The sequence below is a fragment of the Bidens hawaiensis genome, unplaced genomic scaffold (genome assembly GCF_021521415.1).
Source record: "Bidens hawaiensis isolate Kalapana, Puna unplaced genomic scaffold, B.hawaiensis_p1.1 tig00031087_1, whole genome shotgun sequence".
NCBI lineage: Eukaryota > Viridiplantae > Streptophyta > Magnoliopsida > Asterales > Asteraceae > Bidens > Bidens hawaiensis.
The window spans coordinates 29,084-41,500 of record NW_027495201.1 but is presented as its reverse complement, the minus strand read 5'-3'; the positions used below and the strand labels follow the sequence as shown (position 1 = coordinate 41,500).

General features: G+C 35.8%; 1 protein-coding gene across 1 annotated transcript; it reads left to right on the top strand.

Moving 5' to 3' along the window:
* Window positions 1–3,928: 3,928 nt before the first annotated feature.
* On the top strand, window positions 3,929–6,663 carry LOC143581514 (receptor-like protein EIX2). Its single transcript, XM_077064281.1, has 2 exons — window positions 3,929–4,660; window positions 4,727–6,663. The coding sequence occupies exons 1-2, from the start codon at window positions 4,099–4,101 to the stop codon at window positions 6,661–6,663; spliced, it is 2,499 nt and encodes an 832-aa protein (XP_076920396.1). The 5' UTR covers window positions 3,929–4,098.
* Window positions 6,664–12,417: the final 5,754 nt, after the last annotated feature.

Here is a 12,417-nt window from a genome sequence, read left to right as displayed (position 1 = left end):
CTGTACAAGTTACACGTATCAATACTCGCCTGATCTAATCTGGTGGCCTAGTATTAGCTTACTTTTACTTATCGCTTTTAATTTATTTTCTAAACGAACTTCACTTCAGGCGAAGTTAAACCTTAGGCGAACTTGGCTTCAGGCGAAGTTAAACCTTAGGCGAACTTGGCTTCAGGCGAAGTTAAACCTTAGGCGAACTTGGCTTCAGGCGAAGTTAAACCTTAGGCGAACTTGCTTCAGGCGAAGTTAAACCTTAGGCGAACTTGGCTTCAGGCGAAGTTAAACCTTAGGCGAACTTGGCTTCAGGCGAAGTTAAACCTTAGGCGAACTTGGCTCCAGGCGAAGTTATCCTTAGGCGAAGTTACGCTTGAAGGCGAAGTTACGCTTGAAGGCGAAGTTCATCAGGCGAACTTAATCTTGCAGGCGAAGTTATCGCGCTGCAGATCTGTTTGCCCATAACTCCTTCGTTTCTTAGCCAAATAACTCGATTTTGGTACCCACGGAATCGTATGATCGGCGCCTTCAAATCCCAACCATCAAATCGGCCTAAAATCGACGTTTTAGGGGTCCGATTTGGGCAGTTTGGGTTTCGGGTCCGGTTAACCCATCCAATCCTAACCATTTACAGTAATATTAGCTTTGTTGGATTGTTCTTACCTTACCAACTCAGATCTATCAACAAAATCTCGGGTCTCGGCTCCGAATCTTGATCGGTTAGAATGTGTGTGTATGTGTGTGTTAGGAGTTTTAGGGTGTAAGGTGAGAATGAAGATATTTTGGGTTTAGGGGATATTTATATCCCTTAAATCCCATTCTCATTTAACCCATCTCAAATAACCCAAGTCCACAACCCACATCCATTACCCAACACTAACCCGACCCATACCAACTCATATTCTATTATTTATTTCCTGATAACCCGAGTAAACTTTCCCTATATTATTAAGTAATATAATTAATATTATCTTGAAATTTCGGGATGTTACACTTAAATTTACAAAAGCATGTATGATTTATAGAAGCATCTCTAATACAAACTTGGGTTAAATGCTTGTTCATTTAAATGAATCGCTCATGAACATAAATGAACATTACTAAACAAACGTAAAAGAACACAAACAAACATAAACGGATATGAATAAGCATACTTAAATGAACACAAACGAACAAATATAAAACATTAAGTAGATTATTTATTCAATGTTTCATCCAAAAATGAACATAAACGAACATAACCAAACATAAATGGATCAAAGTAGATCCAAGTATATTATAAACTTCCTTATCATAAATTATATTTAAATGCAAATAAATATATATTTACAATATTAACAACAACAAATGTAAAAAAACCTCATAACTGGAGCTAAAAACTAGTATTTGTATATAGATAGATTATACTGACTTGTACATTATGTTTCTTTCTAATTTTAAAATAATTGATTTTAATATAATAATTGTGTAGAATGACAAAAATGTGTAATGTTTTAATTTTTAAATTATTAATTTCTATAATTTTACTAATATGTATTTGGGTTGGTTGGAGGGGCCAAAACACTTCGGTTTTGACGGTTTGAACCATTTACGAAAGTAAAAATAATAAAACTTTTTCATAAATTAATATATACATACTCATATTCGATAAATTAAAAAGAAAATAAGGTTACGACTGGTTCCAAGATTAAAATAGCACTGAACCGAACTGTTAAACTCTTACTTAACTGAAACAAGTTATAAACTTGCTTAAGCTCGTTTAAAGTTTTTCTTAAAATGTTTAAATTAATTAACAAAAAAGCGTCGAGCTTGAGCTTGTGAAAGACTCAAGCCGAGCTCGAGCTCATGTAATTTAAAACAAGAAGACATCAAGCCTAGTCGAGCTTGGACTCGACTTAGCGGCTCATTTACAACATCCCAAAATGACACCTAAACTGAAGCCAATATGAAAATAGACATACAATCAAAACTCAGTTTTTTTCTCAAAATCTAATATCAATCATATGGTTGTACATTATGCATTCCGTGTTGTATTCAAGGTTAAGATAATCTTTTTCAACAGTAGATTAATGTCGATCAAAACATATCCTACCCAAAATAAATAATGGGTTTAAAAAGAGTGACTTGTTTTAGAAATCATCGAGATCAAACTTTAATAAGTTGAAGCGATTGGGATTAAAGTTTTAACTCAAACATCATCAAGTTGAAGCGATTATCAAATTCATTGGTGTGTAATCGTCCAAGTTTCTTTTACACCAGCTCGTTTTACTTCTTCATATGTGAACAAACCCGATTAGGCCGAAACCCAAAAAAGTTGTCCCAGTAGATAGTTAACCGGACAGAACAAATGGCAAACTGGTTAAATATACCAAAACCAAACTGTTTACAAAATCCTATAACCAAAAATTTCGGTCTTGGTTAGTTAAGACCAAAAACCAACCCATACCAACCAATACGTACACTTGTTAAAAATTTTGTTCCTCTGATCAAATTATTTATCTTTTATTTGATTTGTTACACTTCATTTGAAGTCTTATGTTGCTGTGATTGTTTAGCTTAAGAGATGATGTCAAACACAAAACTTGGTCAGATCAGTTAGTAGGTTAATTTTATGTTTAGCTATAGTTGTTACATTTATGTTATTTGTACGCTTTTATTGTTGTTTGTTTTAAATACTGATATTTTTTTACTCCTATTATACTCGATGTCTCAAGTGATACTAGAACTCACAACCTTTTGGTTGAATACAATACACATTTGTTACTAGAACCAAGCTATGGTTGTAAATGGTTGTTGATTTAATGATGAAATCTAGTATAAAGATATTGATTTATATCTTATTTCCAACTGCGTACCGTGTTCTTCCAGAATCTCCTCGTCTTGGTTGTCTTGGTTGTGGGATTCTACTTGTCTAAATATTTTATGCAAAAGTAACGTGTTTTTGGTATCATATCACATACTTTGTTAATATATCATATATTCTCTTTCTGGTTGTGGGTTTCAAATATTTTATGTAAAAGTAGCGTGTGGAAAATTTTTTCATCTGAGACTAGCTTTTTGTGGCACCAGACTAGGAAGTTTTGGTCTTGAGATAAAAAATTATGATAGAAAGGCAAAAGTGTCGGCAACTGTTTTATGCATATGGGGCTAATTAAGATTATTATTTCAAGACACTAAATTATTTTATTATACTAGAACAAAATGAACAAAGCGAAATCCTTTAATGCGTTTTTTTTTTTCATGAAATACTTTATACTTTAAAGTTTTGTACTTCTTACATTTACATATAAATAAATACTATTTACATATAATTAAATAAATGTGTGTGCTATATGTATAAAAAAAACATTAAACTTATCAAAATGCTAGTGCCTTTGGCTTTTTCCTTTCTTTGCTTCATACGATTCCCACGCTAAAATTGATTTACTTACTTTTCTTTTTACACAAACAAATAAGACCATATATCTGTTTTGGTTGTTGTACCTTGGGATACAGACGAGCCCTTTTAGGGGAGACTCTAAATTGTATTAAATGACCCGAGTTAAACATGAATCCTCATCCACACACGTCAATGTCTAATTTGCTCGTGTTTATAGCAACATTACAAGAAGGCACAGCACGGCTGAAGTTCTTTGCAAAACTTGGTTTGAATCAATTTATCTTTGTATTCGCTTAGTTTTTGTATACGGTATTATATTAGTATATTTCGCACAAATAATGAAAGTATAATTATCTATCTTTTGTTAATTATTATTAATAAAACTGACACACTTTTCTACAATCTTAATACATAACGAGGTAACACACCCGCGGCCGATTTACGGTGACGTTCACAACACGAATTTGATAGGTATCAATTATAGTTCGTTATGCCATCGGATTGACACGGAAATGACCACTGAAGTACCGAAAAAAGAATTAGTCTGAAAAGCAATATTATTATTTTTTTACCAGCAACTTCCTGTTACGTTCTGGTAGTGAATTCCACTTTGCAATAGAAGAATGTTTTTTTCTTCCACTTTCTTCTATAAATAGTTATTAATAATTCTCCGACAGATATATCCTCAGATTCCCATTTAATAAACACACACTATATGATCAGCAATGTCTATTCTTGTGTCTTTGCTGCTATGCATATTATTATTCATGAGTGGTGGTGTGAGCTCCTGCATTGAGGTGGAGAGGCAAGCTCTACTTGATGTTAAAGCCAACCTAACAGACGAGTTTGGAAATCTAGACGGTTGGGGGAGCGAAGGAGAAAAAACGGATTGTTGCAAATGGTGGTTGGTCACTTGTGACGACCACACTGGTCATGTAATCAGCCTTTTTCTTTCTTCGATAGGTTCAGGTAATATTAGTCCCTCATTGCAAGTGTTAACTCAGCTACAACATCTTTATCTGGGTTACAATGATTTTCAATCCAGTCCTTTACCCTCCTTTTTGGGTTCCTTGTCCAATTTACAAAGATTGTATATTTCTAGTGCTAATCTGAGTGGACCTATTCCTCATCAACTTGGCAATCTCTCCAACTTGCATGAACTTGATCTTAGCGGTAATTCTTTGACGGGGTCTATTCCCTTTTCCTTTGGAGATTTCACTTCTCTTACCGACTTAGACCTCTCACAAAATCAATTAGGAGGTGTCATCCCAAAATCCTTCGGCAACTGTTCATCCTTAGCTTATCTGGATTTATCACAAAATCAATTAGGAGGTGTCATTCCAAAACATTTAGGGAATTTTTCATCTTTAGTTTACCTATATTTGTCACGAAACCTCCTTAATGGGTCAATGCCTGATAGTATCGGTCAATTTTCAAATCTGGAAAAACTTGATGCTAGTCATAATTCTTTGAATGGAAGAATTCCTGACTTTAAAGGGCATCCTTCCCTCTCACATTTAGACTTGTCTAGTAATCAGTTTTCCGGTAATGTGCCAAACAGTTTGGGCCTGGTCTCAAAGCTTTCACTTCTTGATTTTTCATACAACTCCCTTGAAGGTGTTATCTCGGATGATCATTTTCTCAATCTCACCAAACTAGATTATTTGGACTTGTCTTTCAATTCTTTAGCTTTAAGCTTACATGGGAGAATCCCTTTTCAATTATCAACAATAAAATTGCAATCTTGCAAGTTGGGACCTGGATTCCCGTCGTGGATTAAAACTCAAGAGAATTTCCAATATATTGATATTTCGAATGCCGGAATATCAGATAGCGTCCCCGATTGGTTTTGGGACCTACCAAGTCAATTGAAGTTTCTGAACCTCTCTTCAAATCAAATGAAAGGTATGCTTCCCAACACGGAGGTGTTATTTGATGGCTCTCCTGGAATAGATTTGAGTAACAACCATTTCGAAGGAAGGGTACCGATATTGCCTTCTAAACTGGCTGCATTAAATCTCTCGGGAAATAGGTTCTCAGGAACACTTATATTCTTGTGTAACTTTGATACGGGTTTAACTTTTATTGACCTCTCCAACAACAAATTTTCAGGGCGCCTACCTGATTGTTGGATGAAATTCCGAGAAAAGCTAGTCGTTCTAAGTTTTTCAAATAACAATCTGTCCGGGGAAATTCCTTCTTCGTTGGGAATCTTGTCCAACCTGGAGGCATTGTATTTGCGAAGAAATGCATTTGTGGGTGAAGTGTCAATGACCTTGAAAAACTGCACAAGACTAAGGTTTGTAGATCTTGGGGAAAATAAGTTATCCGGTGTTATACCAGAATGGATAGGGGAAGAACTTTCAGAGTTATATGTTCTTGTTTTAGGATCCAATAGATTCAATGGGACGTTACCTTCTCGGTTATGCTGGTTGCGTAATCTTCATGTCCTTGATCTGTCTAATAATGGATTGTCAGGCGGTGTTCCTAGGTGCTTTGATAACTTTACAGCAATGGCTAGAAGAAGTATTGGAGATTATATGATCACTAGCCATACTTATGTATCAACTATATCAGCTCCATGCACAACGGTTATTGGAATCTCGTGTACACTTCCTAATGAAGAGGCGCAATTTTTAGACAATGCATGGGTTACATGGAAAGGAACAAAACGTTCATTTGGAAGAAGTGTCCTGCATCTACTCAAGAGTATAGATCTTTCAAGAAACAACTTGTCTGGAACACTACCAAACGAAATCACTAGTCTTTTTGAATTGGTTTCATTAAATCTTTCTGTCAACAAACTAAATGGGGAAGTCCCACAAGATATGGGGCGACTGAATTCTCTTGAATCTCTTGACTTGTCTAGTAATAATTTTTCAGGACGTATTCCGTGGAGTTTGTCACAATTGAATTTTCTAAGCTATCTTGACCTCTCAAATAATAATCTGTCAGGAGAAATACCGGTTGGGTCTCAACTTCAACGCTTCAATTATACCTCCTACAGTGGTAATCCTCTGCTTTGTGGACCTCCGCTTACACCAAGTTGTAGGGTTTCACCTGTTGTTGAAAAGAAAGATATTGATCAAGAAGATGAAGACGACTTTTGGAAATCTTATTACACAGGTATGGGTGTTGGATTTTTGGGAATTTGTGGTGCTTTAGTTTTAAACCATCGTTGCAGATATTTCTTTTTCTTTTCGTTGAGTCACATCAAGGATTGGATATATGTAATTGCGGTTGTGCATTTTGGCAAACTTAGAAGGTGGGCATTGTGCAAGTATTTATAACTGGAAACATGCATGAATTGAAAACTGTGTTTTCCTTACTTATTGCATATATTGAACTCTTGTATTGTTTTGACTAGGATATAATTTATATTTATGATTTTGGAGTTTTGTTTTGATTTGAAATGTGTTTTTGGATTACACGAATTCTTCCGTTAAATTAAAAGCAAAATTCCAACAATAAAAAAAATACAGGTTGAAAGTGAATGTAGATAAAGACTAAAGTTACAAAAATCAAAACTTTAAACTAAAAACAAGTAAAGGTGATTTCCAAGATTCAGTTTGAATCATTATGTGTAGGTGACCAATGGTTAGCCGAGTTAGTCAAGCAGTTGAAGACAAAAGTAAATTGAGGAGAGAAAAGAAAGAAATGGAAAAGCATTACTGGAAGCTTAATTTAAACTCAGTTAATGGTGGCGGAAAATCGATTGTTGACAGAATATGAGAAAACGTACGCTTCAGATTGGAATGCAAGAATGTGGTTAAGAATGTTTTGAAAAAAAATGAACCTAATATGATTAAAGACCTGATACAGGAAGCTAAATTCAAATTAATGGGCCAATTTAGGTGTGAATATTTGCTTATACAATCCGGTTTCGAAAAAACTCCGAAATGAGGAAGCATGCAGCCTAATATCACCAGTGTTCCTATATTAACAGAATAAGGTTCTAATTTGTAATTTCAACTCTGTGTTGTTTGATGAAATGTCTGAGATAATTTTTCATATATTGGGAAATTAATGTAATATGACCATGAAAACCTGATTCTTTTACTAGTTTCCTCAATTGTATATTAAATATACTGCAATGAGCAACTACAAATTTCATTACTTCCACTACTAGTGTCGAAACACGAAATGAATCTAACCTGATCCATGACGATGTTTCCACGGATTTTCGAGATGAACGAACCACGTCTTGATCTTCTTCTTCTGCGGCAGCGCCGGTGACCTGCAATGTTGAAACCTGCAATGGTTTCGGGGGTGTGGAGGCGACTGCTAAGATATCCTGAGGATTTCTTGTTCACAGACACAAAAAGTGGTGGTGGCTCTTATTGAGCATGACCCTCTAACAAGGAGGTGGAGACCTCCTTATATAGAGAGCCTCATGGCCACCATCATGATACCCTAATGGGCCTAGCCCAGTTAGGGTTACCTCCACAAAACCCCCCCAGCCCAATAACATTGTATTAGTCCATGTAATAAAATAAGCCAAACATAATAGATTTAGGGTCGTAGAACCGGGTTTTAGTACCATACCCCTACAAGCCCCCCAAGTCTAGCGTTGCTCCTGGGCGCGCAAGCGTCTAGGTGGAGCGCTGGACTTTATAAGGTGTGAGGCGGTTTTTTCCCTTTTCTTTGGCCTTGTCTTTATTGTCTTTTGAGTTTTGAGAGGTTTTCTTCATGATGGTGACATGTTGTAATAAAAGCCTGCGCGCGAGGCGACTTACGAGCTATAATAATAATGAAGCTTGCGCGTGAGGCGACTTACGAGCTGTAATAATAACAGCTTGCGCGCGAGGCGTCTTATGAGCTGTAATAATAATGAAGCTTGCGCGTGAGGCGACTTACGAGCTATAATAATGAAGCTGGCGCGAGAGGCGACTTACGAGCTATAATAATAATGAAGCCTGCGCGCATGGCGACTTATGAGCTGTAATAATAATGAAGCTGGCACGAGAGGCGACTTACGAGCTATAATAATGAAGCTGGCGCGAGAGGCGACTTACGAGCTATAATAATAATGAAGCCTGCGCGCATGGCGACTTATGAGCTGTAATAATAATGAAGCTGGCGCGAGAGGCGACTTACGAGCTATAATAACAATGAAGCCTGCGCGCGTGGCGACTTATGAGCTGTAATAATAATGAAGCTGGCGCGAGAGGCGACTTACGAGCTATAATAACAATGAAGCCTGCGCGCATGGCGACTTATGAGCTGCAATAATAATGAAGCTGGCGCGAGAGGCGACTTACGAGCTATAATAACAATGAAGCCTGCGCGCATGGCGACTTATGAGCTGTAATAATAATGAAGCTGGCGCGAGAGGCGACTTACGAGCTATAATAACAATGAAGCCTGCGCGCATGGCGACTTATGAGCTGTAATAATAATTAAGCTGGCGCGAGAGGCGACTTACGAGCTATAATAACAATGAAGCCTGCGCGCATGGCGACTTATGAGCTGTAATAATAATTAAGCTGGCGCGCGGGGCGACTTACGAGCTGAGATAATAATGAAGCTGGCGCGAGAAGCGACTTACGAGCTATAATAACAGTGAAGCCTGCGCGCATGGCGACTTATGAGCTGTAATAATAATGAAGCTGGCGCGAGAGGCGACTTACGAGCTATAATAACAATGAAGCCTGCGCGCATGGCGACTTATGAGCTGTAATAATAATTAAGCTGGCGCGCGGGGCGACTTACGAGCTGAACGAACCACGGATGGCGCCAATGTCTAAACACGAAATGAATCTAACCTGATCCATGACGATGTTTCCACGGATTTTCGAGATGAATGAACCACGTCTTGATCTTCTTCTTCTGCGGCAGCGCCGGTGACCTGCAATGTTGAAACCTGCAATGGTTTCGGGGGTGTGGAGGCGACTGCTAAGATATCCTGAGGATTTCTTGTTCACAGACACAAAAAGTGGTGGTGGCTCTTATTGAGCATGACCCTCTAACAAGGAGGTGGAGACCTCCATATATAGAGAGCCTCATGGCCACCATCATGATACCCTAATGGGCCTAGTCCAGTTAGGGTTACCTCCACAAAACCCCCTCAGCCCAATAACATTGTATTAGTCCATGTAATAAAATAAGCCAAACATAATAGATTTAGGGTCGTAGAACCGGGTTTTAGTACCATACCCCTACAACTAGAAAATAATCCTTTAATTACGCGCTATGCGCGTCATTAAATGGGTAAATGACACGATATCTCGTGTCAAGGAAGGCCATGTCATAAAGAAACAATGATGAAAATTTGTGTGTCATGCATTTATGACAAACATTATTGACATCTTTGTGTTCGACACACGTTTGCGGGTCATGGTTTCAAGTATTATAAAATAGAATGTTTTTGACAGATTTATAATTTCAACATTAAATAATGGCAATTAACGTCTCATAATAAAACTAAAATTCATATATAGCAAAATAATCCATTTCATATAATATTCAACATACTAACAAACATTCAAAAGTCGACCATTCTTCACAATATTTCAAAGTTTAACATTTAATTAACATCGATACGAACATTCACTGGTAAATAAAGGATGCCACAAAAGTCGATCATTCTTCACGAATTCCATCAATATCAGCATCCGTGTATTCATTATTTTCCTCCTCCAGCCTGAGAAAAAATTTAGATTAGTTAAACCTAAAGTTCAAATGATTTAAAGATTTATTTATCAGATCCGTTTGACTTTTAACAATCAAAACTTCTTTTTTGACCATTAAACTACAGTTTTGACCCATTAGTCAAATATGCAGTCAAATCCACAAAAAAATTTGAAGTCAAACAATTTCATTCTGAATAACTAACACCAGGGTATATGGATAAATTTGTCTGTTTGCACTAGTTGTAAGCTAAAAATTTTACAAATAACAAAAATAATAATAATAAAATAATTAAGTAATTCAATTATTATTATTGGTTAATCATGAATATCAACAACTAATTATTCACAAACATCATCAGCTCTATCACTACTGTAACATCTAATTTCATATTTCATTACATCTCATACATAAATATATATATTAATTAGACATACTTTTATAGTAAAAAGAAAAAAAATATATTCGAATTCAAATAAAAACAATGCAAGATACTCATAACTTCATCTGAACAAATATTATTAATTATTGATTTATATATTTCTAGAAGTGCACCAGACAACCTGCCAAGGGGGTATGAAATTTGCAAAATGGTTACAATTTTCTAATTTTATAAGTGAGTAAGTTCATCAATTAGCTTACATAAGTATAGAAGGTTGATAGTATGTGCCAGGTATCAATCCCACCAATACCTAAATATCTTCAAGTAATGAGAGCTTTTTTTGTGGCCTAATTTGGTGGCTGAAAAGTAAGTTATCCAACATTGATCCTCACATCAAAGAAAATGAAACTAGGGTTCAAATGATTTATTATGATTTAGAAAATTTCCATAAAAATATCCACCAAGTCAAACAGATATCAGGTGGTGTATCAACTATCTTATCACACACATTATACAAATACTTGATCTTTTTAATGTGCACATAACTATTCAAAGGAGGTTATTAGGATGACTATGTTAAGTTGTTAACCCCATGCATTTTTAATAAAGAGATCCGGTTATGTATGTAATAGAATTAGTGTGTATACTGATATGTACATATCATATTCATTCTAATGGATCGGTGTTTTAAATGTTTAGATCAAACATACTAAAGCTGCAATTCAATCCTTGAAGCTGCCAACTTCTTGATCACAATACAATACCCGCTAACAAATGCAGTACCTTTTCAATACAGACATTTAATCCAATATTTAATACATGTTAAAGAAGCTAAATGCATACACTTCAACATTAAACTACTACATAACATAAGTTTTCCTTTCGCCAACAGCAACCCTGTTCTTCCAAAAACTTCTTGACCTGATAAGCAACACAGACATTATCCAAAAATTTCTAGGCCCCTTAATATATGAAAATAGCTTGAAGAAAACCATAAAAAAAACGTATAGCTATAAAATAACAATAAAAATAACAAAAACCATAATATAATAATATAAACCCTTTTCTTTAATCGGTTTGGTTAGTTAAATAAAAATATAATTTTAATAATCAGTTTTCAAAATATTATGAATAATGTTGGAAAAAAATGCAAAACAAAAGTGAGTTTTTAAATATATATATATATATACACTATATTAAAATACATATAGGATGGGTAAAAGAGTAATTTCACTAAAAACTCTTAAAATTAAGAGGTACAGTCAATTAAAGCATAGGTTCTAAGTGTTTTTAGCATCCGAAAGTGTAAGATGGATTATGGGCGGCCAGATTCAAAATTTGAGTTTCAAAACCTAAAAACACGCACTAGCTGTCAGATGCATACAAACAAGATAGAAACAAACAAGATTACGCATAGAAGTATGAAGAGAGGAGTGGAACACTTCAAACCCTAAATCACATCCAAGGCTCAAACCATGATTGGTTAAACTTGAAATCGATGGACGGGAGTAGCAATTGATTATCTGCTACCTGTATTGCACTCGGTTTGCTTAGATTCGAGAAAAAAGGTGAAGAACCGTCAGCCTCGGGTTCGAATCAAGACTTCAAGAGGTATGTTTCTTGATTATTTGCATTGGATAATGATGCTAATCGACTGGGACTGATCTATACCCATGATTTGAAAATGGGTAATCTAAGTTTAAAGGGACCGATTGAAACTGCCAAGGGACGGATCGAAGATATCAATCACCAGTATGCAGTTATGTGGCGTTTTAGCCACTGATTTTGAATATTCTCATTGATCTTGGATGTTTAATTCATTAATGTTAGGTTTAAGTTGTTGAAATTTCATGGGCTGTAACAGGTCTGAGTTCAATTGTCTGGCTTCATTCACCTTTTTCAACATCACATATCCACCTCGGGTATGTTTTTTAGGGTTTTTATGCCGTGAAGCTTTGGTGGCTTTGGTGAATTTAACGATGCTTCCGCAAATACGGAATTTGTAACACGGGGACAAGAGGAAATAGGCGTT

Bases quoted from the DNA above. Each gene is read 5' to 3' on its own strand.
- LOC143581514 (XM_077064281.1), top strand. From the start codon at position 4,099: ATGTCTATTCTTGTGTCTTTGCTGCTATGCATATTATTATTCATGAGT. The intron at 4,661-4,726 runs GTTCATCCTTAG...CAAAACATTTAG, and splicing joins CCCAAAATCCTTCGGCAACT to GGAATTTTTCATCTTTAGTT.